Source organism: Brassica napus, chromosome C5 (genome assembly GCF_020379485.1).
Source record: "Brassica napus cultivar Da-Ae chromosome C5, Da-Ae, whole genome shotgun sequence".
Taxonomy (NCBI): Eukaryota; Viridiplantae; Streptophyta; class Magnoliopsida; order Brassicales; family Brassicaceae; genus Brassica; species Brassica napus.
The window spans coordinates 28,817,198-28,842,760 of record NC_063448.1 but is presented as its reverse complement, the minus strand read 5'-3'; the positions used below and the strand labels follow the sequence as shown (position 1 = coordinate 28,842,760).

Here is a 25,563-nt window from a genome sequence, read left to right as displayed (position 1 = left end):
TCAAAAAAGGTAAATTTTGTGATCAAATAATTATTAGATCACAAAGTCTATTTATTAGAAAACTGTATATCTAATTTGTGGATCCAAATTAGTACCTTTAATTTATATCATTTAAGAAAAAATAGGTTTAGACTATTAATATGTCATGTTTTCTATTTCTTTCTATGAATTTGTTTACACTTTTATATTTATGTATGCGTACAATATTAGGTAATAAAAAATCTGTAACGTAATTATTAAATCTAAATTAAGTTTAATGAAAATATATTATTGACTAATCTAATTTTGCTACATATAAAAAAATTTCAAATAAATTCTAAAACAAAATAGGATCAACAGTATTATTATTATTACTTCACATTAATAATAATGGTTCATAATAAAGATTAAACAGTATTAAACAAATAAAATTATGTTTGTTAAACACATAATAGTTCAATTAATTAATTCAAATTTTATTACATATAAAAAATTTGCCAAATAAAAAACTTGAAAGTAACAACTATATGCAGGAATAGTATAGAAAGTAATATATAAATAAATGTGTGTATAATGAAAATATATGTGCATTTGTGCGGCTTCATTTTAGTAAATAACTATTAGATACCTTTAACGATAAAATGTCATTCTATTACTTATACTTAAGGTGGTCTGGATAACAAGACCGAAACATGATAACTAACAAAACAAATGTTTCTATGAAAGGATCACACTGTCTTTTTTTTTGAGTAAACTTTTGCATTAAATTAAAAGAACAGGATACAACTTGGATCAAAACACATAACAACAATACACCTAAGCTATACCACAGGCTGCAACAACATCGTGAAAAGATAAAAGGATATGAATGCCAAGACTTTAGCAGGAAACAAAAGCACATCCCCAAGAAGATTGTTAGGAATTCAAGAACTCATCCAAGAGCAGCAGCATTGGTCCAGTCTCCACAAGACGAGCAAGAGCAGTTACGCCAATGGACAACGCCAAACCCAGAAGCAAAAACTGAAGCAGCGCCCCAAGAAGACCAAGCCCCTGCTCACACAAAACCAGGGAGAACCTTTGCGTCAAACAAAAGCACATCCCCAAGAAGATTGTTAGGAATTCAAGAACTCATCCAAGAGCAGCAGCATTGGTCCAGTCTCCACAAGACGAGCAAGAGCAGTTACGCCAATGGACAACGCCAAACCCAGAAGCAAAAACTGAAGCAGCGCCCCAAGAAGACCAAGCCCCTGCTCACACAAAACCAGGGAGAACCTTTGCGTCAAACCGCCCAAGCCAAAACATACACCAATCCTCAATCCACATACGAAAGGAGAGCAGTCCAAGGCTTGCTACAGATGCCACTATGGGTCGACAGAAACCGTTGACATCCAGAAACAGAGAGAGCAGAGGAGAGAGTGACCTTACATTGAAGAGGAAATAGCATGGCTTCAATGCGCAAGAAGGTGGGTATAAACCGGAGAAGAAGACTCACCACCGCTAGACACAACCTGCTACCACTGCCTGAAGAACAGAAAGCGGACCTGTTGACAAGAGCAAAACCGGAACAGAAAACTGAGGGGTGTGGAACCCGACCACTGGAAGAAACCCAGAGCTTCCGCCGGTGATGGGAAGAAGGATCCCACCGTGCCCAGACTGCAAAGCTTTGACCATCAGGAGACAACGCCGATGGGAAAACCTTGCGGACACGTCGCCTCTGAGAACCAGAGAGCAAACCAAACCACCGCAAGTCAACCACTCCTCCGTTCGCTACACCGCTTCGCAGAGATGTAGATCGAAGATGGAGAAGGACCCCCACTGAGCCACGAGCCCGCCGACAACAAGGACACGCCGGAGATCTACGAAAAGGAAAAACTAGATCCGACCAAACCTTTGATCCAAAAAGTCGGCCTCCCTCCACACCAGCCACTTCTCAGCCTCGCCGCTTTTCCAGACCACCGAACCGCCTCTTTGAACTGCGAAGATCTCCGGTGAAGCTCAGCCGAATCCAGAAGCACAAGCATATTGACAGGAAAGAGCAGATGTGAGGAGAGGTAAAAGAAAAAAAAGGAGGAAGGAGAAGAAGACTTTCGGAACCGGCAGGCGCCGGACAGGAAAAAGCTAGGTCGTCGGTGGAAAAAGGTTTTAGAGAGAGAGGTTTTTAAAGTTGATCTCGCTGTCTTCGCTAAATGATCTGTAGTTCCATTATGTTCTCTAAGAACATCTTTATCCCTCTAAAAAAAAATGGTTGCTTATGGCCTGGGGCCCCACCAAAAACACTAGCAACATTCCTTCTACATGCAAAATAAGTACCCAGTTTTCTTTGTTGCTTGTACTGTTCGCGGACCCCACCAGCACGTGGCGGTCCGCGATTGGTGCACTTTTTAAAATTTTTTTTTTTAATTCAGACAGAAAAAAAAAAAAAATTTAAGCAACCTGTTATGATTGCTGGGATAATGATCCTCTAAAGATATAGGTGATCTTGAAACCTGTTTTTGAGGTCTTTAATCTCCTCCAACTCTATTGATAAATTCTGCCATGATTCATGGTCCCTTACCATTGCTATAACCTCTGATACCAATGCGTTGACATTTCGAACGATATAATTTGTTATTCATAGTCCATCGAAGCGCTTTTAACTCCGTATGTAAATGTGATTTTCTTCGTTTTATATTTTTTGTAGTCATGAACTGCGTTCGTCCATCACCATCAATCTACTGTATTAAAAAGTAGAAAGTCCAAGAACCATACTAAGCAAATGCTCTCCAAGCAAATAACTATTAAATAGTTAAAGGTTTAGAAGTGGGGGTTATGCGTCATATAGGAAATGTGCAAAAACATTCAAAGTTGACCCGCTTCACTACTTGTTTTTATAATAATCTAACTTTTGACCTGTCTATTTCATCAATTAAATTAACTCTCACGGAGAAAAGCCAACATTTGCTTTTAGATTTATTTTCAATTTAAAACTCATATGGGGGTGGGGGACAATTTAAAGAGAAATAACAAACATTTATATATTTTTTATTACCATACTGAAATGATCACTTAAGAAAACAACGATCTCAAGATCAGCAACAATATATAATCAGAAAATGTAACAAACAGATGTATAACAACCATATTTTATCATCCAGATGTATAACAACATTAAAAATCTAAAAACCTTGTTTTGACATATATAGCATCATTTTGCAACCACTAACTAATAATAATGAAACAGTTGCAAAAAAAATATAATAATAATGTAACTAGCATTTTGTGGTGCGAAGCGTAAACATTTACAAAACATCTTTAATCGGGTACACACATAGGTTTTTAGTGTTTACTTTATACTTCTTACCAAAAATGTTTCACACAAGAAAATATTAGTTCGTTTTGAAAATAATTATAGTGGAGTTCTAGTTGCGATATTTCGTATATTTTATCCCTATTGTTTCTTGTTTTATTTAATCACGGGATTTTTTTTTTTGAAACTTTTAATCGCGGAATCTTTGTTATTATAATTAATTAAGTACTGGAAAATTAACATACTAAATCATAGAACTCTTCTATGTTCTATATATAAAAAACGTTGGTGCTCTCTGAGCTGTAATAGTTGATAGCTCCAGAGAAGAATAGACAAAAATCCGTAGAATATCTCCAAAAAAAACTCTACAATTTCAAATATATAGTTTTTTGTTCTCCAAAAAGGAACTTCGAAACTTCAAATTTAGAGTTTTGAGTAGTGATTTAAATTTGAATTTTCATCTTTTTATTTGTATGTTGGTCCTTATAATTAATTATACATCACATTTATGATTCTTAAGTATTTTCTCATTCATTGTTTTCATTTTTACAATTTTTGTATATTTTAAATATTTCAAATTTATTATTATAAATTTAAATTTTACACATAAAATTAAAAAAATTAGATTTATAATATTTTAAAAGTGGAATTAGACAACAAGAATATTAAAAAAGAAACTTAATAAAAAAATTAAAAGATACATGAAGACATAATTATTACACAAATTTAAATATTACAACAACACTAATAGTCTAGTAAATTTGCTCCGGAATTTCTAAAATATTGTTCGAATAATTTTATGTAATAATGTGGTATTTTTCTTATAGTTTAATATTTAATTATGTATTTGTGTTTATAATTTTGTATTTAAGTGTAAGATTTTATTAATTAATATTACTATAATATTTTTATAAATGTGCTAGTTATTTATAAACATTTTATGGATTAATATTAATTGACAAATGTAAAGACCATAATGTAAATTACAAATAATTTTGAAATAAAATTTGAAATTTTGCTTTTGGAAAAAAACATCTCGAAACTTCAAATATAAAGTTTTGTAAACTCTATAATAGAGAGTCTGTGTTCTTACTCAAGCAGCCCACATCTCTTAAATTTAGATAAAACATAAAAAATTAGGTTACTGTTTATAAATACATAGAGTACAAAGTTGACCTATCACTGTAGTAATATTAAATGATTTTCAAATGATAAAAATGCGAGGATCCACAGGGGAATTGTCACTATTATCAAGAAAAACAAGAGAAAAAGACAAAAATAGCACTAAATCAAGTTTTTGTTCGCAAACTAGCACTTAAGGTCAAAAGTCACAAAAATAGCACTTAATGTTTTATCAAAAGTTACAAACTTAGGGTTTAGAGGTAAAGGGTGGGGTTTAGGATTTAGGGTTTAGGGTTTAGGGTTTAGGGTTTAGGGTTTAGAGTTTAGGGTTTAGGGTTTAGAGTTGAGAAATGAGGTTTTGGGGATATGATTTCAAATTTTGAAAACTAAAAAAATTAAAATTTTCAAAAGATAAAATGCTATTTTTGTCATTTTAGTTTTTGTGTGCTATTTTTGTGATATAAACTTATAAATGTGCTATTTTGGAGATTTGCCCGAAAAACAACTTAAGGGTATATATATTAACCAAACACCCGAAGATTTAACATAGATCCAACAAAATACTCGAACAACAAAACAAAAGTTAAAAAGACATGAAGCAACAACGTGACTTGGTCGTCGTCTTCTTTGTCCTTTTCAGCTTTCTCCTGGTAAAACTTCTTCTTTATATGAAAACCCTAACTAAACAAGATCTGATTTATACATCTAATATATATATATATATATATATAATATTTGTTACATTTTGTTGGTATATAGTTTGTGAATCTGAGTGAAGGAAGATCGGGAGGAAGTGCAGAAGAATATTGGAAGAAGATGATGAAGGATGAGCCATTACCTGAACCAATCAAATATCTTCTCAACAATCCATTTAGGACAGGACAAGAGAGGTTCGTCAAAGATTTCGACACCAAGTCTATCGTCATCATCTACCACAATCCTAATGTATAACCAATTAAAATCATATAATATGGCTCTGCATTTATGTATGCATCAGTTTACACATGCACCGTATAAGTGTGTATTAATTAAGCAAATAACACATGCCTGAGTTGTTGTAGACTTATACAGTTATACTTACTATATTTTCATAGTGAAGAAATGTTGACCCTATGCTTCACACGTTGTTTGTTTGATATATCAAAAACCAATCTACTGTGTGTGTTTTTTTCTCCCTTTTTCCATAGTTTGGGAAGTTTCTGTAATTAATATTCTTCTAAGTTCTAACACTGAAAGTTTATTTAATTCTATAGTAAGAATAGTCTCAAAACAACATCTCAAGGGATTTTTTTCCCTTTTCTTGAAACAAAAAAAAAAATTATTATTCAATTTAAGATTTGTTATGTTTATTTAAAGGATAGTGTTATTTGCTAAAATTGTCTCACCATTAGTGATATCATGTCAAGAGTCAAAATCAATCAAAATAAGTTACAAAGTAAGAAAAAAAACAATTGTGTATTTCACAAATGTTAATAACGTGGACACCACCAACGGTAAACAATGTTCAAAGAAAAAAAACGTTGAATGTAGAAAAAAGAGAGATCCACAATCTACTGCCACAAACACTGACGAGTCCAATTCAGTTTTTTCACTTTTTATTTATAGTAATTTACCGCAGAACAACAAATTTACAAAATGGTAAAGATCCTCAACGATAAACTGGTGGTGAGAGAGCAGAGGTAAAACAATCTTTATTACTTCTTAGCATTCACATCCTGTTGACCTCTGTGTATTGCTGGTTCCCACATTGATTGTGTCCGGTAGGTACCTGATGTTAGGAGTTTTCAAGGCTCTTAAAACAAATGTTGTAGTATAGTGATTGTCGAACCAGTTCTGAGGGATATCAAAGCACTGAGAATGCAAGTATTCACTTAATCTAAGTGCAACCAATGATTTAGATGAGTTTTAAGCTATGACTAAAACTAATAAGCAATAACAGAATGATACTTTCTTGACTAAGGGAAAAGAGAACTCATGGGCATAGAGATTAGACCTTGGGTGATCAAGTTTTAAACTAAGGATGACAAATGATTAATCAAACTATCTACCTTAAGCCTAGACACAATTCTAAGCAAGCTCTATGTCTAGATGAATGCTCATTTGCTAACATATCTCAAACATCAAATGTCTTTGGTTGAATAATATGAAAGCAATCATTACAAATAAGTCTATTAGCTATTTTAGCACCTTTAACAACAAATGTCTTTGGCAAAGTATACTAAAAGCCTAGGAGAATTGTCTCAGGCATTTCATCAAACACCTTTCGGGTGGGAAATGCCTATTGATCAACTTTTGAGTGGCCAACTCAGAAGATGCATTAGGAATACTCTACTAGCAAAGAACAAGAATGATCTACACTAAAACATCCTAGAACTAACCTAATCATCCTTAATCTCCCTAACCCATGAATTCAAAAGGTGATTACTCACTAATCTCCATGATTCCTCTTAAACCCATATTGGATTTCAGATTAATCATGTAGAGAAATAGATAAGAAATCAACAAGAGCACAAGAACATAACAATCAAAATCCAAGAGATAAACTTCTCAAGAGAGTTTTTGTGTATTTCTCAATAGATCCAAAAGATAATCTCTCTGGTGGCTACAAAAGATGTTTAAAACATAGGTTTTAGAAATGTAAAACGTCCAAAATAAATTGCAAAAAGGTCCTTGAGAAGTCATGATTTTCGGCAGCAAAATAACGCGGAGCGACTTGCAGGTGTCGCTCCGGAAGGTCGCTCCAGGGCCGATTTTTGGTGTCTCCGGGCGAGAGGTCCCAAGCGACTTTGGTGTGTCGCTCCAACGGGTCGCTCTGGATCGGGAGCGACCTTGATAGGTCGCTCTGAGAGGTCACTCCAGGGTCATCTAAGACTGTTCGGAGTGACGAGAACGCGAGCGACTTCATGGCGTCGCTTTAGGAGGTCGCTCCGAGAGGTGTGTGAGATGCGTGCGACCTCGGCGCGTCACTCTGGGCAAGTCGCTTCACGGGGTGAGTATGGCGAGCGACTTCACGGGGTCGCTCCAGCTAGGTCGCTCTGAGAGATGCTTTGGAGCGACCTCATGACGTCGCTGCGGAACCTCGCTTCTCTGCTCTGCTCGTCCAATGATCACATATATCACCTCCTTTGAGCTCCAAATGCATCCAAATAGCCCCAAGAACTCCATGTGGCACTCCAACACCTGATAGAGACTCATGTATGCAAAATGTAACCTAAACATGACTAAATCCTAGTCTATATGATCAAAATGCACATGGATGAATGAATAAGATAATGGAAATATGCAAGATATCAACTCCCCCAAACTTGTTCTTTTACTTGTCCACAAATGAACTTTCTAGAACTCATAGGGAGAGAGGTTTGAAGGTGGGAGCTCATAGCCAAAAGAAACACAACTAGTACTCGATTCAACATCTAATCCAGCATGAGCACACTCTCTTATTACACTCTAGCTTCTCTAGGCTTATCTCAACTTTTTTTGCCCTTACACTCATCATCAAGCATCCACACATTCAAATCAACCAACTCTCACATTCATTAAGCACAAAACATCAGGTGAATTCTTGCAAATGGTCAGTTGGTCCAAGTCATTTGGTTGGGTGAGGGAAGACTTTTATTCAAGTGATTCAAGAGGTTTGAAACATAAAATCTTTAAGGTGGTTTACTCTCGAAACAAGTAGCCTTGACATTGCACATAATATATCTAAGAAATGGATCAACTCATGCATACAATGCTCAATCTCCATTGTTCTACCCTTTTCCCAAACATACAATTACACAATCATTCTCAAATGTCAAACCCAACTCACATCTCTCACCAAAAGATCCTAAGAACATTAACTCCTTCTCTTTGAAATCTACAAGGGATTTTTCACAACCTCAAAACATTACTTAGCTCCTAACAACTTTGCTAGCCCCCTTTTTCTTTCTTTTTCTTTTTCTTTTCTTTTCATATTTTATGTTTTTTTTTTTTTTTTTTTTTTTTTTTTTTTTAAATGGGGGGCAAGACTTTTCATAACTTGAGCTAGAGGTTTTTCTACTTATCCCAGTAAGACAATTCACTTAAACACAAAGAGTCATTTCTTTTCCTTTTTCATTGCTCCCAAATCATAATCACAACTCTCACCCCCCACCTATAGCTAGACAATAGAGTGCCCAATCTAGCAAGAATGAAGATCAAGCATTGTCGTTCCCGATACTCTCAACATTATGCACATGTAAGACTTTCCGAAGAAGGCCTCACTCATCAAACAATGAAAGCTTAAAAGAAGGGAAAGGTTTTGGGAGTGGTCTACCACTAGAGTTTGTCAAAATAAGATTGGCATAAAGGATGTGACAACTCAAGTGTGTATAGCCATGACTCAGTACACAAGGGACCATGAGCAAGAAGCATTAAGTTCGTTCAGTTCAAATAAGGTTGTAGTTGGCTTCAAAGACTGAGTTTCAGCAATCAACAAGTTTCAGGAAGAGTCTTCAAGGCTCGAAGCATACAAGTGTTTTTGAGAGGTGCATAAGCTATTCAGGTGCAAAGTAATGTTCTTTACAAGGCATTTCAAATCATTGCTCCCAATGCAAGTAAATGCAACCTATATGCTCTAGACTCTCCTAGAAATGCCAATGATGCAAACTAAATGAATTTTTTTTTATGCAAATATATATGTATAATGCAATGCATGAGACTCAAAATCATCAAAGCAAACGTGATCAAATACTTGGTACCTCCCCCAAACTTAAATGACACAGTCTCTGTGTTGTCAAGGAGAGAGAGATACCCAAAAAGAGAAAACTAATATGCAAAAACGAAATGGTATATACAAGGGAAAGTAGTGGGTTACCTTCTATGGGAATGAGTAGAGGGAGATGCTCCCTCCTCGTCGTCCTCAGGTGGTAACTCTTCAAGGTGCTCATCAGCAAGAGTGCCCATCTCTTCAATGTAGAAGGCTTGCCCGAACACAGTTGGTTTCTTCATTTTCTCCTTGATGTCAAAGTGGAGAACATGCCCTTTACCCAAATGGAGATCAATCGTGCCCGCTTTCACCTTAACAATTGCTCCTGCTGTAGCTAAGAATGGCCTTCCAAGAATCAATGGGTCTTGAGCCTCCTCACCCATCTCAAGCACCACAAAATCTGTAGGTATCTCATATTTTCCAATCTTCACAGGTAGGTCCTCTAAGATGCCCACAGGGTACTTCACTGAACGATCAGCTAACACCAGAGAGAGTTTACACTTCTTGTACTGAGTGAATCCAAGCTTCTTTGCAACAGACAAAGGCATCACGCTGACACTAGCTCCCAAATCGCAGAGACATTTCTCAAATATCATAGGTCCAAGAGCACAAGGTAGTGTAAAGCTTCCTGGATCCTCTAACTTCTCTGGAACATCAAGCCTTTGGATGATGGCACTGCACTCATGGGTAAGAATCATCATGCTTTCCATTTCCTTCTTCTTTGCAGCTACAACATCTTTCAGGAACTTGTTGTATTGAGGAATCAACATGAAAGCATCGATGATGGGCATTGCAACCTGAGCTTCACTCATTTGCTTGTCAAACAAAGCCTTGTACTTCTCTAGCAGCTGCCTCTTGAATCTACCAGGGAATGGTAGTTTGGGTTCATAGGGAGGAGGAACAAAAGAATTCTCACTTGCTGGAGCAAGAACTTCACCATCTTTCACTGTTTTCTTCGCTTCCCCAACCTTTCCTTTACCCTTGGCTTCCACAATCTTCTCCAAGATTTCATCATTGATTTTCTCATCAACAATCACCACTTCATCATCTAAGTTGATGGCCACCTCTTCACCTAGTTTCTCAGCATCCCTGGTGAGGGTTGTAGGAGGTAACTGCTTACCACTCCTAAGGGTGATAGCTTTGGCCTCCTTGGGGTTTTGGTCAGATTTTCCAGGTAGAGATCCTTGCTGGCGAGTCTGGTGAGTGTTCATGGAAGCAAACTGATTCTCTAAATTCTTGACTGTAGAAGCAAGATGTGAGAACTTGTTGTTGAGCTCATTGTAGCTCCCATCAATCTTGGAATGAAGGTTCTTCAACTCATAACCAACATGCTTCTCACTTCTAGTCTGAGACTCCAAGATTTGTTTCAGCAGGGTGTCAGTGCTGCTCTCTTGAGGAGCAGAGGAACCAGATGAGGGGTTTTGATGAGGTTGATAGCTGCCTTGCTGGTTGTTTCGAGGCGGATAACCACTCTGTTGGTTGTTGGGGTAGGATTTCTGTTGGTAGTTGTTGTACTGAAAGTTGGGCTCTTTTTTGTACCAGCTACCATTGTTGTTGATGAAACACAGCTCTTCCTGACCTTCCAAACCCTCAACCTCATGGACAACAGGTGGTGTCTCTTGGCTTGGGTTACCAACAAAGTGCAGCTGCTCTTGTGTGGCTTTATCAGCAAGGAGGATGTCTATCTTATCCTGTAGAGCTTTCAACTCCTTCCTCGTCTGCTTATCATCTGTTCGACTGTTTCTGTCGTGGTCTCCACTGTAGACTGCATCACTCTTTACCATGTTGTCAACCAGCTCCTCTGCATCTTCCTCAGTTCTCCCCAAGAAGAACCCATTGCTAGCTGTATCCAGTCTGGCCCTGTACTTAGGAAGAGCACCACGGTAGAATGTGCTCAGCAAGCTCTCCTTAGAGAAACCATGGTGTGGGCATTGAGCTTGGTAGCCCTTGAATCTCTCCCAGGCTTCACTGAAGCCTTCCAAGTTCTTCTGTTGGAAACTGGAGATCTCATTTCTCAGCTTAGCAGTTCTTGAGGATGAGAAGAATTTCTCCAAGAATGCTCTCTTGCACTCATCCCAAGTAGTGATAGAGTCGCTGGGTAGAGACTTCTCCCACTGACGTGCCTTATCCCCCAAAGAGAAAGGGAATAACTTCAGCTTTAAGGCATCCTCTGACACACCATTGGTTTTTGACAACCCACAGTAGCTGTCGAACCTGTCCAAGTGATCGAATGGGTCCTCTAAAGCCAAGCCATGATATTTGTTGTTCTCGATCACGTTGAGGAGTCCTGACTTGACCTCAAAGTTGTTGGCTGCCACAGCCGGTGCTCGGATTCCTAGTCTATGACCAAGAATGTTGGGCCGGTCATAAGTACCAATGGGTCGAGCTGCCCGCGGTTGGTGTTCTGCCCCTTGCGGTGGATCTGCCATATCAATATCCAATCTCTGCAAGTGGGCTTGTTGTTCTTCTTCTCTTCTAGCTCTAGCACACTCCCTCTCGAAAGCTCTGATGTCTGCTACTATTGGAACTAGGTTTGATGGACCCCTGCTCCTCAAGTTCATACACCTGAAAGTTAAAGGTAGGTGAAGAAGAAGAATCAGTAACAAAAGAAAATAAAAATGACTTAGTCTCAAGTAAGTGACTAAATCTCAATGTTCAAATCTACTCAGAATTTGGCAACGGCGCCAATTTGATGTTAGGAGTTTTCAAGGCTCCTAAGACAAATGTTGTAGTATAGTGATTGTCGAACCAGTTCTGAGGGATATCAAAGCACTGAGAATGCAAGTACTCACTTAATCTAAGTGCAACCAATGATTTAGATGAGTTTTAAGCAATGACTAAAACTAATAAGCAATAACAGAATGATACTTTCTTGACTAAGGGAAAAGAGAACTCATGGGCATAGGGATTAGACCTTGGGTGATCAAGTTTCGAACTAAGGATGACAAATGATCAATCAAACTATCTACCTTAAGCCTAGACACAATTCTAAGCAAGCTCTATGTCTAGATGAATGCTCATTTGCTAACATATCTCAAACATCAAATGTCTTTGGTTGAATAATATGAAAGCAATCATTACAAAAGTCTATTAGCTATTTTAGCACCTTTAACAACAAATGTCTTTGGCAAAGTATACTAAAAGCCTAGGAGAATTGTCTCAGGCATTTCATCAAACACCTTTCAGGTGGGAAATGCCTATTGATCAACTTTTGAGTGACCAACTCAGAAGATGCATTAGGAATACTCTACTAGCAAGGAACAAGAATGATCTACACTAAAACATCTTAGAACTAACCTAATCACCCTTAATCTCCCTAACCCATGAATTCAAAATGTGATTACTCACTAATCTCCATGATTCCTCTTAAACCCATATTAGATTTCAGATTAATCATGTAGAGAAATAGATAAGAAATCAACAAGAACACAAGAACATAACAATCAAAATCCAAGAGATAAACTTCTCAAGAGAGTTTTTGTGTATTTCTCAATAGATCCAAAAGATAATCTCTCTGGGGGCTACAAAAGATGTTTTAAACATAGGTTTTAGAAATGTAAAACGTCCAAAATAAATTGCAAAAAGGTCCTTGAGAAGTCATGATTTTCGGCAGCAAAATAACGCGGAGCGACTTGCAGGTGTCGCTCCGGAAGGTCGCTCCAGGGCCGATTTTTGGTGTCTTCGGGCGAGAGGTCCCGAGCGACTTTGGTGTGTCGCTCCAACGGATCGCTCTGGATCGGGAGCGACCTTGATAGGTCGCTCTGAGAGGTCGCTCCAGGGTCATCTAAGACTGTTCGGAGTGACGAGAACGCGAGCGACTTCATGGCGTCGCTTTAGGAGGTCGCTCCGAGAGGTGTGTGAGATGCGAGCGACCTCGGCGCGTCGCTCTGGGCAAGTCGCTTCACGGGGTGAGTATGGCGAGCGACTTCACGGGGTCGCTCCAGCTAGGTCGCTCTGAGAGGTGCTTTGGAGCGACCTCATGACGTCGCTGCGGAACCTCGCTCCCCTGCTCTGCTCGTCCAATGATCACATATATCACCTCCTTTGAGCTCCAAATGCATCCAAATAGCCCCAAGAACTCCATGTGGCACTCCAACACCTGATAGAGACTCATGTATGTAAAATGTAACCTAAACATGACTAAATCCTAGTCTATATGATCAAAATGCACATGGATGAATGGATAAAATAATGGAAATATGCAAGATATCAGTACCTAAGATCAAGCATCAAACCAACAACACGACAAGTTTTAAGACAGAATCTCTGTTACATCAACCGCAAAAAGAACTTGTTATAAGATATATAAACTTAGATTTCTTCCTCTTCGCCACTCTTCATTGCATCCTTGGTGATACACATGAAAGCGTCTTCTACATTGGTGCCTTCTTTGGCAGAGGTTTCATAGTATGGAATGTTTCCTTTTGAAGCACACCAAGCTCGAGCTTTCTTCTCTGATACCACCCGACTTTTTCCACCATCCACATCGATTTTCTTACCGATGACAACAAAGGAAAAGTTCTCTGGATCCGACGGACTTGCCTGCAAATCACAGTAACAAGACTTGCATTAAAGACATCTGATCTGGAGCACGTGGGAAGATAGCATGAATACACACACATACCTGGATCAGAAATTCTTCCCTCCAGTTATTGAGATCCTCAAATGATTTAGTGGAATTGACATCATAGACAAGTACACAGCAATCAGCACCGCGATAAAAAGCTACACCAAGGCTCTAGAACCTTTCCTGACCAGCCGTGTCCCATATCTGTTAAAAAAAAGAAGCAAGACCTTAGCTCTTATGGTCAAACAAAGAGAGCAGTACATAGAGTACTTGGGGATCAATTCTTAATCTAGAACAGAGTATGTTACTAAGCATTAGAGAATAACATGTAAACTATCTATATGGCAGAACCCTATGTCTATTCTTGCATGCCAAAAGAAACCCCCCCTTGTAATCACATTAGGAAACATTATAAAATGTTTCTAAATTGGAATAAATGCACAACTATCCCACCACAGAACTAAAGTTTCCATTGGTACAAGATGAAGCAACTGAGATTATCAGTCTGAAGCTGATCAAATTTGTTTCTAATTTTACCTATGCCACTTGGGAGTGATACTCAATCGAGTCCAAGAAGAATCAAAAGAAAGAATATTAAAAAAGAAACTTAATTAAAAAAATTTTAAAAGATAAATGAAGACATAATTATTACACAAAAATAAATATTATAACAATACTAATAGTCTAGTAAATTTGCTCCGGAATTTCTAAAATATTGTTCAAATAATTTTATGTAATAATGTGGTATATTTTTTATAGTTTAATATTTAATTATGTATTTGTGTTTATAGTTTTGTATTTTAGTGCAAGATTTTATTAATTAATATTACTATAGTACTTTTATATATGTGCTAGTTATTTATAAACATTTTATGGATTAGTATTAATTGACAAATGTAAAGACCATAATGTAAATTACAAATAATTTTGAAATTAAATTTAAATTTTTGTTTTTGGAAAAAAAAAACACTTTAAAATTTCAAATATAAAGTTTTGCAAACTCTATGACAGAGAGTCCTTGATCTTACTCAAGCCCACATCTCTGAAATTTAGATAAAACATAAAAAATTAGGTTACTGTTTATAAATACATAGAATACAAAGTTTACCTTTCATTGTAGTAATATTAAATGATTTTCAAATGATAAAAATGCGAGGATCCAGAGGGGAGTTATCACTATTATCAAGAAAAACAACTTAAGGGTAAATATATTAACCTAACACCCGAAGATTTAACATAGATCCAGCAAAATACTCGAACAACAAAACAAAAGTTAAAAAGACATGAAGCAACAACGTGACTTGGTCGTCGTCTTCTTTGTCCTTTTCAGCTTTCTCCTGGTAAAGCTTCTTCTTTATATGAAAACCCTAACTAAAGAAGATCTGATTTATACATCTAATATATATATATATATATATATATATATAATATTTGTTACATTTTGTTGGTATATAGTTTGTGAATCTGAGTGAAGGAAGATCAGGAGGAAGTGCAGAAGAATATTGGAAGAAGATGATGAAGGATGAGCCATTACCTGGACCAATCAAAGAGCATCTCAACAATCCATTTAGGACAGGACAAGAGAGGTTCGTCAAAGATTTCAACACCAAGTCTATCGTCATCATCTACCACAATCCTAATGTATAACCAATTAAAATCATATAATATGGCTCTGCATTTATGTATGCATCAGTTTACACATGCACCGTATAAGTGTGTATTAATTAAGCAAATAACACATGCCTGAGTTGTTGTAGACTTATACAGTTATACGTACTATATTTTCATAGTGAAGAAATGTTGACCCTATGCTTCACACGTTGTTTGTTTGATATATCAAAAACCAATCTACTGTGTGTGTTTTTTTCTCCCTTTTTCTATAGTTTGTGAAGTTTCTGTAATTAATATTCTTCTAAGTTCTAACACTGAAAGTTTATTTAATTCTATAGTAAGAATAATCTCAAAACAACATCTGAAGGGATTTTTTTCCCTTTTCTTGAAACTAAAAAAAATATTATTATTCAATTTAAGATTTGTTATGTTTACTTAAAGGATAGTGTTATTTGCTAAAATTGTCTCACCATTAGTGATATCGTGTCAAGAGTCAAAATCAATCAAAATAAGTTACAAAGTAAGAAAAAAAACAATTGTGTATTTCACAAATGTTAATAACGTGGACACCACCAACGGTAAACAATGTTCAAAGAAAAAAAAAGTTGATTGTAGAAAAAAGAGAGATCCACAATATACGACCACAAACACTGACCAGTCCAATTCAGTTTTTTTCACTTTTTATTCATAGTAATTTACCGCAGAACAACAAATTTACAGAATGGTAAAGATCCTCAACGATAAACTGGTGGTGAGAGAGCAGAGGTAAAACAATCTTTATTACTTCTTAGCATTCACATCCTGTTGACCTCTGTGTATTGCTGGTTCCCACATTGATTGTGTCCGACAGGTACCTAAGATCAAGCATCAAACCAACAACACGACAAGTTTTAAGACAGAATCTCTGTTACATCAACCGCAAAAAGAAGCTGTTATAAAATATATAAACTTACATTTCTTCCTCTTTGCCACTCTTCATTGCATCTTTGGCAGAGGTTTCATAGTATGGAATGTTTCCTTTTGAAGCACACCAAGCTCGAGCTTTCTTCTCTGATAACACCCGACTGTTTCCACCATCCACATCGATTTTATTACCGATGACAACAAAGGGAAAGTTCTCTGGATCCGACGGACTTGCCTGCAAATCACAGTAACAAGACTTGCATTAAAGACATCTGATCTGGAGCATGTGGGAAGATAGCATGAATACACACACATACCTGGATCAGAAACTCTTCCCTCCAGTTATTGAGATCCTCAAATGATTTAGCGGAATTGACATCATAGACAAGTACACAGCAATCAGCACCGCGATAAAAAGCTACACCAAGGCTCTGGAACCTTTCCTGACCAGCCGTGTCCCATATCTGTTAAAAAAAAGAAGCAAGACCTTAGCTCTTATAGTCAAACAAAGAGAGCAGTACATAGAGTACTTGGGGATCAATTCTTAATCTAGAACAGAGTATGCTACTAAGCATTAGAGAATAACATGTAAACTATCTGTATGGCAGAACCCTATGTCTATTCTTCCATGCCAAAAGAAAACCCCCCTTGTAATCACATTAGGAAACATTATATTCTAAATTGGAATAACTGCACAACTATTGTAGAGGATGGATTCGACCATCCCTCAAGGCCCGAAGAATAGACGGCCCGGCCCGTATAAAGTAAAGCGACAGCTCTGCTCCACGGCTCGAAGCGCTGATCTGTCGGTGCGACGCAAGAGTGCTTTTAGTCGATCATATATCGACCAAGCGTATCTGTCTCAACGGCCCCTCAAAGCAACGTGGGCTTCTCGGCCCAACGAGTTAAGAGCCCACGAAGGCGGCGCGAGCTAGGTCACGGAAGAGCATCAAGTCGACTATATAAGGAGAAGGGGGGGGGGGGGTGAAACGTAAGGAGGATCCGAAATCACCCACACATACTTCGCGGCTAGATTAGGGTTTTACCTTTATTATCTCGCCGTGTCATATCTTTCCGGTAAAGCTCTTCGAGCTCTGGCACCCTTTCTTTTACGCATTTCCTTTCCTTGTAACCGACGAAACGCTTTTTCGACCATCAATAAGACGTCTTTGCTTGACCCACATTTTAAACCGAACGTTCCTTCGTTTAGTACCGTTTCCCGATCAAACAGTTGGCGCCCACCGTGGGGCATCTAGCAAAGTAACGTCAACAAGATGGCGACAAGAAACGACGGCTCTTCCTCTGGAGAAGAACGTGAAGCTCCCGAAACGACGCCTGCGTCCTTTCCTATGACTCCGGCGCCGCTAGCACCCGCATCCATAGGCACTATCATGGCGCGCCTTGCACAGCAGGACGCAGCCCAGAAGGCGGCGACCGACCAAATCGCGGCGCTCGCAAAAATCTTGGCCCCTCTCGCTGCGAACGTGGAAGCCTCGACGGTGCAGTATCGAAGACATCTGTTTAATACAGATAGAGCGACCAGCGCGACACCGATGCACGCTGAAGATCAAGACGTCACTGACGGCGATACGGCTCAAACCCATGGAGGTCTTGACGCATATACCATAAATGAACTCGCCGCGTTAAAGCAATCAGTGCTCGATATAAACTCCAATATTCACAACGTAACGACGTCCGCTCCACAAATCGAGCGTGTCGTCTCATAATCTCTCTGGACGCCGTTCAGAGAAAAAATAACGAAGGTTCGACTCCGAAAGAAGGAAAAGCTCTGTCTTCCGACCTTCTACGGTGTTTCCGACCCTTCTGCCCACGTCACATCCTTCAACATTGCGATGTGACGCGCAAACCTCTCCGTCGAAGAAAAAGACGCCAGCTTTTGTCAGCTTTTCGTCAAAACCCTAGAAGGAATTGCTCTCAACTGGTTCACTGGCCTACAAGAGAACTCCGTCAGCAGCTTTCACGACCTCTCGACGGCTTTCCTCAAGAACTATATCATGTTTACTCGTCAGGAAGCCACCGCCACAGATCTCTGGAATCTCAACCACGCTAATGGGCAAAGCATGAGGGATTTCATGGAGAAGTTTAAATCTGTCGTATCGAAGGTCGACGTACCAGAGCACATAGCTGTTGAATCGTTGATGAACACCCTCCATATTAAATCACTGTTCCGAGCTGACCTCTACCGGCATCCGACGAGATCCGTGCCGGACGCTATCGCCTGATCCAACAACTTCATCCGAATGGAAAAACACACCAGGGCGAAGGCGGCGAAAGAAGCGGCGGGAAAACAAATGCCCGCCCGAACTAACGACACTCGTCAGGAGCCTCGCCAGCATTCTGCAGCCAGGAAACCCAACCAAAAGAGGGGTTACATGAACGTAGTGGACGAAGAAGAGCCCACAGGCTCCGCAGTTGTCGTGCGAGAGAAGGGATGGAATCATTGGGATCGAGACACCGCACAGAAGACATCCAGTTCTTCCGAACCAACGAGCTCAAACGCTGTCGAGCCCGACAAGTGGTGCTCGTATCACAAGGTCAAGTCACACGACACGAAGGATTGCAAAATTTTTTGTGGACATTTCCTCAAGTCAATAGCCAGTGGCAAAATCGAGGTAGAATCTCCCCCGCAAAAGCCGAAAAACAATAAAAGCTGAAGCAAAAACAAAGAGAAGAAAACTCAGAAGTCTCAAGCCAAGGCTCCTCAAAACGAAGAACGATCTAGCCCTGAGAGAGACCCAATGAACAACGTCAATCTCTAGGATGAGTCAACCGATGAGGAACAACCGAAGAACCGGCGACGAGTGGAAGTAATTCTCTCTCGACCTGACGACTCTTCGGATGAAGAAATCCCGCCGATAGCACCCGATTTGCGCGATAAATTAGGGAGAAAAAACGGACTCTGAGGATCTACGCGCCTTGCTAAAGCGAAAGGCCTCAATAGTATCAGTAAGCAAGACGGATCTCAAGACGACCCTCAATGAGTCCAAAGCAAGAAAGCTTGCCCACACCGTTGTTACTCCGAGCCCCCGACCTCAAATCGCAGACTTACGCGAGCAAATCAATTCTAGAGCCGAAGACCTACGGGTCAAGCTCAGTCAGTCCAAAAGATGTGAGTTACGGCGCTGTCTCGAGAAGGCAAAACGATGCCCCAGCACGGTTCCTCAAGCAGAAAATACTACCAGCGATCTATGGGCACAACTGGAGTTGATGAAGGCCACACATACCCCGCATCTCAATGTGATAATGGGCGGCTCACCTCCCTGCGGGGACTCGGTACGAGCCGTAAAATATTACCGACGACAAGCCGTCACCGCGCAAAAATGGCCTTCACAAGTCGAGGCTGACCATCAGATCTCTTTTTCAGCGGCTGACACTCGCGGCATCAGCATGCCGCATAATGATCCACTCCTCGTTGATATTGGGATTGGCGAATGCCATGTCACAAAGGTCCTCGTTGACACTGGCAGCTCGGTAGACCTTATCTTCAGGGATACGCTCGACAAGATGGGAGTCGACTTACGTGACATGAAGCCCTCTTCACGTACTCTTACCGGGTTCAACGGTTCCTCGGAACAAATGATCGGAACAATACGTCTACAGTTTACGCAGGGGACGTAACCCGAACCGTAAAGTTCTCCGTCATTCGGGCAAAGGCGCCTTACAAAGCTATCCTCGACACCCCTTGGCTGCACTCCATGAAGGCCACTCCCTCTACTTATCACCAGTGTGTTTAATTTCCTGGAAAGGATGGCACAACACAGACGGTCCATGGAGACCAACACGCCGCGAGAGAGCTGCTTATCGCCGCAGTCAAGCTACAACAGTCAGTTTCTCTCGTCAACTCAGTAAACAAACCAATCAATAAAATCTATCCTCCAAAGGAGGAAATCCGTGAAGTCCCCATTGATGAAGCTGACCCGTCAAAGGTCATGCGTGTCGGAGCCTTTCTCTCCGATGAGATGCAATCGCAGATAATCTCCTTCCTCAAAGTGAACGCTTCGACTTTCGCATGGACAACTTCTGATATGAAGGGAATAGACCCCGCAGTAAAATCCCACGAGTTGAACGTTGATCCGACGTTCAAACCTATCCGACAGAAAAGACAGAAGCTCGGGCCCGAACGATCTAAAGCGTTGAATGAGGAGGTCGACAGGCTGCTCGACGCAGGTTTCATCGCCGAGGTTCGATACCCAGAGTGGCTGGCAAACCCTGTGGTAGTAAAGAATAAGAATGGAAAGTGGCGCATCTGTGTCGACTTCACCGATCTAAACAAAGCATGTCCAAAAGACAACTACCCTCTCCCTCACATCGATCGCTTGGTAGAATCAACAGCCGGTAATGAACTCTTAACCTTTACGGACGCCTTCTCGGGATATAATCAAATTTTGATGCACACGGATGATCGCGAGAAGACTGCCTTCATAACGGATAGGGGTACGTATTGCTACAAAGTCATGCCTTTCGGCCTAAAGAACGCTGGAGCAACCTACCAGCGTCTGGTCAATCGAATGTTCGCTGATAAGCTTGGCAACACTATTGAAGTTTACATTGATGACATGCTGGTCAAATCACTTCGCGCTGAAGACCACCTCGACCACTTGCGAGAGTGCTTCAAAACGCTGAACGAATACGGAATGAAGCTCAACCCAGCGAAATGCACCTTCGGCGTCACCTCGGGTGAGTTCCTGGGTTACATTGTCACCAAAGCGAGGCATTGAAGCGAACCCCAAGCAAATAACGGCGATCCTAGACCTTCGAGAAGATCAGTCGAGAAGTCCAGGGTCTAACAGGAAGGATTGCGGCCCTCAACAGGTTCATCTCAATATCTACAGATAAATGCCTCCCTTTCTATGAACTCCTGCGAGGGAACAGAAGGTTCGTCTGGGATGAAAAATGCGAAGAAGCGTTCAATCAGCTCAAGCATTATCTCACAACGCCTCCGGTTCTATCGAAGCCCGAAGCCGGCGACACCCTGTCCCTATATATCGCCGTCACTTCCTCAGCGGTCAGTAGCGTTCTCATCCGAGAAGACCGAGGCGAACAGAAGCCCATTTTCTACATCAGCAAGCGCATGACCGAACCGGAAACGCGATACCCAACCCTGGAGAAGATGGCTCTCGCCGTCGTAACCTCGGCGAGAAAACTTAGACCTTACTTCCAATCGCATACGATCGAGATACTTTCCAACCAGCCCCTCTGGACGGTGAAGCAAAACACCAACCAATTAGGAAGGTTAACCAAGTGGGCAATGGAACTAAGCGAGCACGACATAGTGTACAAGAATCGCACAGCAGCCAAGTCGAAGGTCCTCGCTGATTTCCTGATCGAGTTAACACCAGAACTCGAACAGGATCTAATCCTACCAAGCCAAAATTGGATACTGCACGTAGATGGATCATCTACGAACAAAAGTTTGGGGGCAGGTGTGCAACTACAGTCACCTACAGGCGAGCTAATCCGACAGTCATTCAGTTTTGGCTTCATCGCGTCAAACAATGAAGCCGAATACGAGTCCCTCATCGCGGGCCTCCGTCTCGCTAAAGCAGTTAAAGCCAAGCGAGTCAGCGCGAATTGTGATTCCCAACTCGTAGTAAGCCAGTATCTCGGCGACTACGATGTCAGGAATGATAGAATGGACGCTTACCTAAAGCTCGTCAAGGACCTCACCCGAGATTTCGAGTTCTTTGAACTCACGAAGGTTCCCCGCGGAGAGAACATATGCGCAGACGCCCTCGCAGCCCTCGGAAGCAAATTGCACGACCAAGTGAAGAGAACGATCCCAATACACAAGATCGAGAAACCAAGCGTCAGTCAAACAACTGAGCAGCTAGCCATCACAGCATCCGTCACTGACGCAATGCATATCGATGAAGCAGAACCTCGTGCAACAGAAAGTCAGTTCAAAGATTGGCGAAAGGAGTTCATCGCTTACTTAGCTGACGGGAAATTACCCACCGAGAAGTGGGAGGCAAGATGACTCAAGCGGCGAAGCGCGCATTACGTCGTCATGGACGGAGAACTCCATCGATGGACCGCAACAAAGGTGCTCCTTAAATGCATTTCCGGCGACAAAACAAGACTCGTCATGGCCAAAACGCATGAAGGCGCAGCAGGCAATCACTCGGGGGGGGGGGGGAGCTCTCGCATTGAAAGTGAAGAACCTCAGCTTCTACTGGCCAACCATGAACGCAGACTATGAATCATACGTTCAGAAATGTGACAAGTGCCAGCGACATGCTTAAACCATCCATAGTCTGACGGAGCTACTCCATACCTTGACTGCGCCATACCCTTTCATGCGATGGGGAGTGGACATTATTGGACCAATGTCGAGCTCTCGACAGAAGAGATTCATCTTAGTCCTAACAGATTACTTCACGAAATGGGTAGAAGCAGAAGCCTACGCCAACATCACAAATAAGGAGGTACATAAGTTCGTCTGAAAAAATGTCATATGCAGGCACGGGCTCCCCTACGAGATAATCACCGACAACCGGTCACAGTTTATCTTGCATAACTTCAGAGGGTTCTGCTACAGGTGGAGAATCCGTCTCAACATGTCAACACCAAGAAACCCACAGAGTAACGGTCAAGCCGAGTCTACTAACAAAACAATCATCGACGGCCTTAAGAAGCGACTCGACTTGAAGAAAGGTTGATGGGCCGATGAACTAGATGGAGTGCTGTGGTCCCATAGGACAACTCCGCGTGAAGCAACGAAAGCTACCCCTTTCTCGATGGCCTATGGAGTCGAAGCAATAGCACCCGCCAAAGTAAACGTAACGAGCTTACGCCGTTCCAAGATGCCGCAGAACGTCAAACTTAACCATGATATGTTACTCGACGCTCTTGACGACATCGAAGAGAAACGCGACCAAGCGCTACTTCGCATTCAGAACTATCAGCATCAGATCGAGAGTTACTATAACAAGAAAGTCAATTCTCGTCCTCTCGAACTAGGCAACCTTGTTCTCTGGAAGGATTTCGAAAACACTAAAGAATGGAAGGTTGGTAAACTCGGAGCCAATTGGGAAGGACCAGACAAGATCACCGAGATAGTCAAACCCAGAGTCTATAATCTCGAGGATGAGTCAACCGAGTGAACGACTCACGGTCAAGTTCACTCGTCTCTAAAGAAAAAAAAGAAAAAACCGAGTGAATGCGCTTTCCCAGCCACTTTTACTCGAAAAACAAAGAACTACGAATGGCTTGATCCTCCACAAAGTGGGTACTTAGGCAGCCTTAACAGGTCCAGCTGTAACACAAAAAAAACAGCAAACTCCTCCCTCGAGAAGTTGCACCGTCTATGCGATGAGTACACGAGCTCGCTCCAGCCTCTCGACCAAACGTACCGGTACTCGCACCCCACCATCGAGTATGTCCTGATCAGACACGTACTCACAGGGACTTGGTCATGTCCTGATCAGACATCGAGCTCTCGCATTGAAAGTGAAGAACCTCAGCTTCTACTGGCCAACCATGAACGCAGACTATGAATCATACGTTCAGAAATGTGACAAGTGCCAGCGACATGGTTAAACCATCCACAGTCTGACGGAGCTACTCCATACCTTGACTGCGCCATACCCTTTCATGCGATGGGGAGTGGACATTATTGGATCAATGTCGAGCTCTCGACAGAAGAGATTCATCTTAGTCCTAACAGATTACTTCACGAAATGGGTAGAAGCAGAAGCCTACGCCAACATCACGGATAAGGAGGTACATAAGTTCGTCTGGAAAAATGTCATATGCAGGCACGGGCTCCCCTACGAGATAATCACCGACAACCGGTCACAGTTTATCTTGCATAACTTCAGAGGGTTCTGCTACAGGTGGAGAATCCGTCTCAACATGTCAACACCAAGAAACCCATAGAGTAACGGTCAAGCCGAGTCTACTAACAAAACAATCATCGACGGCCTTAAGAAGCGACTCGACTTGAAGAAAGGTTGATGGGACGATGAACTAGATGGAGTGTTGTGGTCCCATAGGACAACTCCGCGTGAAGCAACGAAAGCTACCCCTTTCTCGATGGCCTATGGAGTCGAAGCAATGGCACCCGCCAAAGTAAATGTAACGAGCTTACGCCGTTCCAAGATGCCGCAGAACGTCGAACTTAACCATGATATGTTCCTCGACTCTCTTGACGACATCGAAGAGAAACACGACCAAGCGCTACTTCGCATTCAGAACTATCAGCATCAGATCGAGAGTTAATATAACAAGAAAGTCAATTCTCGTTCTCTCGAACTAGGCAACCTCGTTCTCCGGAAGGAGTTCGAAAACACTAAAGAATGGAAGGTTGGTAAACTCGGAGCCAATTGGGAAGGACCAGACAAGATCACCGAGATAGTCAAACCCAGAGTCTATAATCTCGAGGATGAGTCAACCGAGTGAACGACTCACGGTCAAGTTCACTCGTCTCTAAAAAAAAAAAAGCGAGTGAACGACTCACGGTCAAGTTCACTCATCTCTAAAAAAAAAAAGAAGAAACCGAGTAAATGCGCTTTCCCAGCCACTTTTACTCGAAAAACAAAGAACTACGAATGGCTTGATCCTCCACAAAGTGGGTACGTAGGCAGCCTTAACAGGTCCAGCTGTAACACAAAAAAAACAGCAAACTCCTCCCTCGAGAAGTTGCACCGTCTATGCGATGAGTACACGAGCTCGCTCCGGCCTCTCGACCAAACGTACCGGTACTCGCACCCCACCATCGAGTATGTCCTGATCAGACACGTACTCACAGGGACTTGGTCATGTCACAGCATTGGCTGATATGTCCGAAATGATGACACCCATCCATCTCATAATTTACTAAGTAAGGTTTGGCCGACCGAACGCTTAGGAATTACTTTGAGATCAGATTCGGAACCGTCACCATTTAAAAGCTTCCTAGTCTTAAATTGCTCCCCTTCGGCCCACGTTTGGATAGAGCCACTAACAGGCGAAAGAACTTAACGACTGATGGTTTAGCGACATACGGTCGCAAGTCCATTAGATTTGCGATCCACGCCGCACCGATATTTAAGAAGCCGTCCGAAACTCGAAATCTAAACTCTAAAGTCAGATGACAATCTACGACTTACTGAGTATCTAGAACTTGAGAAAATCAAGCAGGCTAACCAGGATTCCCAATAAGAGTTTCCAAAGACTTTAAAGAGACAGAGTTTAAAGACCTCTCCAGGTCGAGTCAAGATACAAAAAAAAGAAAGGGAGTTCAGGGTCAAAGAAACAACAACGAATGAAGTTACTCCCCAACATCTTCAACTTGTTCTCGCGCGACGTCTTCCTCACCAACAGATGGTCTTGGAGGACCCGCGTTCACTGACTGATCACCTTCGTTCT

The 25,563-nt window shown here is 41.1% G+C and overlaps 3 protein-coding genes, 1 non-coding gene and 1 pseudogene across 4 annotated transcripts; 3 read left to right on the top strand and 2 right to left on the bottom strand.

Annotated features, from left to right (window-relative positions):
• Positions 1-4,840: 4,840 nt before the first annotated feature.
• Positions 4,841-5,555, top strand: BNAA04G05210D. Its single transcript, XM_013860460.3, has 2 exons — positions 4,841-5,037; positions 5,147-5,555. The coding sequence occupies exons 1-2, from the start codon at positions 4,981-4,983 to the stop codon at positions 5,336-5,338; spliced, it is 249 nt and encodes an 82-aa protein (XP_013715914.1). The 5' UTR covers positions 4,841-4,980; the 3' UTR covers positions 5,339-5,555.
• A 230-nt stretch (positions 5,556-5,785) lies between these two features.
• Positions 5,786-13,995, bottom strand: LOC106419651 (annotated as a pseudogene).
• On the top strand, positions 11,028-11,134 carry LOC125587995. Its single transcript, XR_007324391.1, has one exon. It is a non-coding gene; the product is annotated as a small nucleolar RNA R71 (small nucleolar RNA).
• Positions 13,847-15,917, top strand: BNAA04G05230D. Its single transcript, XM_013860463.3, has 2 exons — positions 13,847-15,020; positions 15,136-15,917. The coding sequence occupies exons 1-2, from the start codon at positions 14,964-14,966 to the stop codon at positions 15,325-15,327; spliced, it is 249 nt and encodes an 82-aa protein (XP_013715917.1). The 5' UTR covers positions 13,847-14,963; the 3' UTR covers positions 15,328-15,917.
• On the bottom strand, positions 15,813-17,446 carry LOC106419653 (ras-related protein RABG3e-like). The gene is made up of 3 exons (XM_048757384.1): positions 17,408-17,446; positions 16,512-16,658; positions 15,813-16,429 (listed from the first exon to the last, which is right to left on the bottom strand). Exons 1-3 carry the CDS (start codon positions 17,444-17,446, stop codon positions 16,241-16,243), a joined length of 375 nt encoding a protein of 124 aa, XP_048613341.1. The 3' UTR covers positions 15,813-16,240.
• Positions 17,447-25,563: the final 8,117 nt, after the last annotated feature.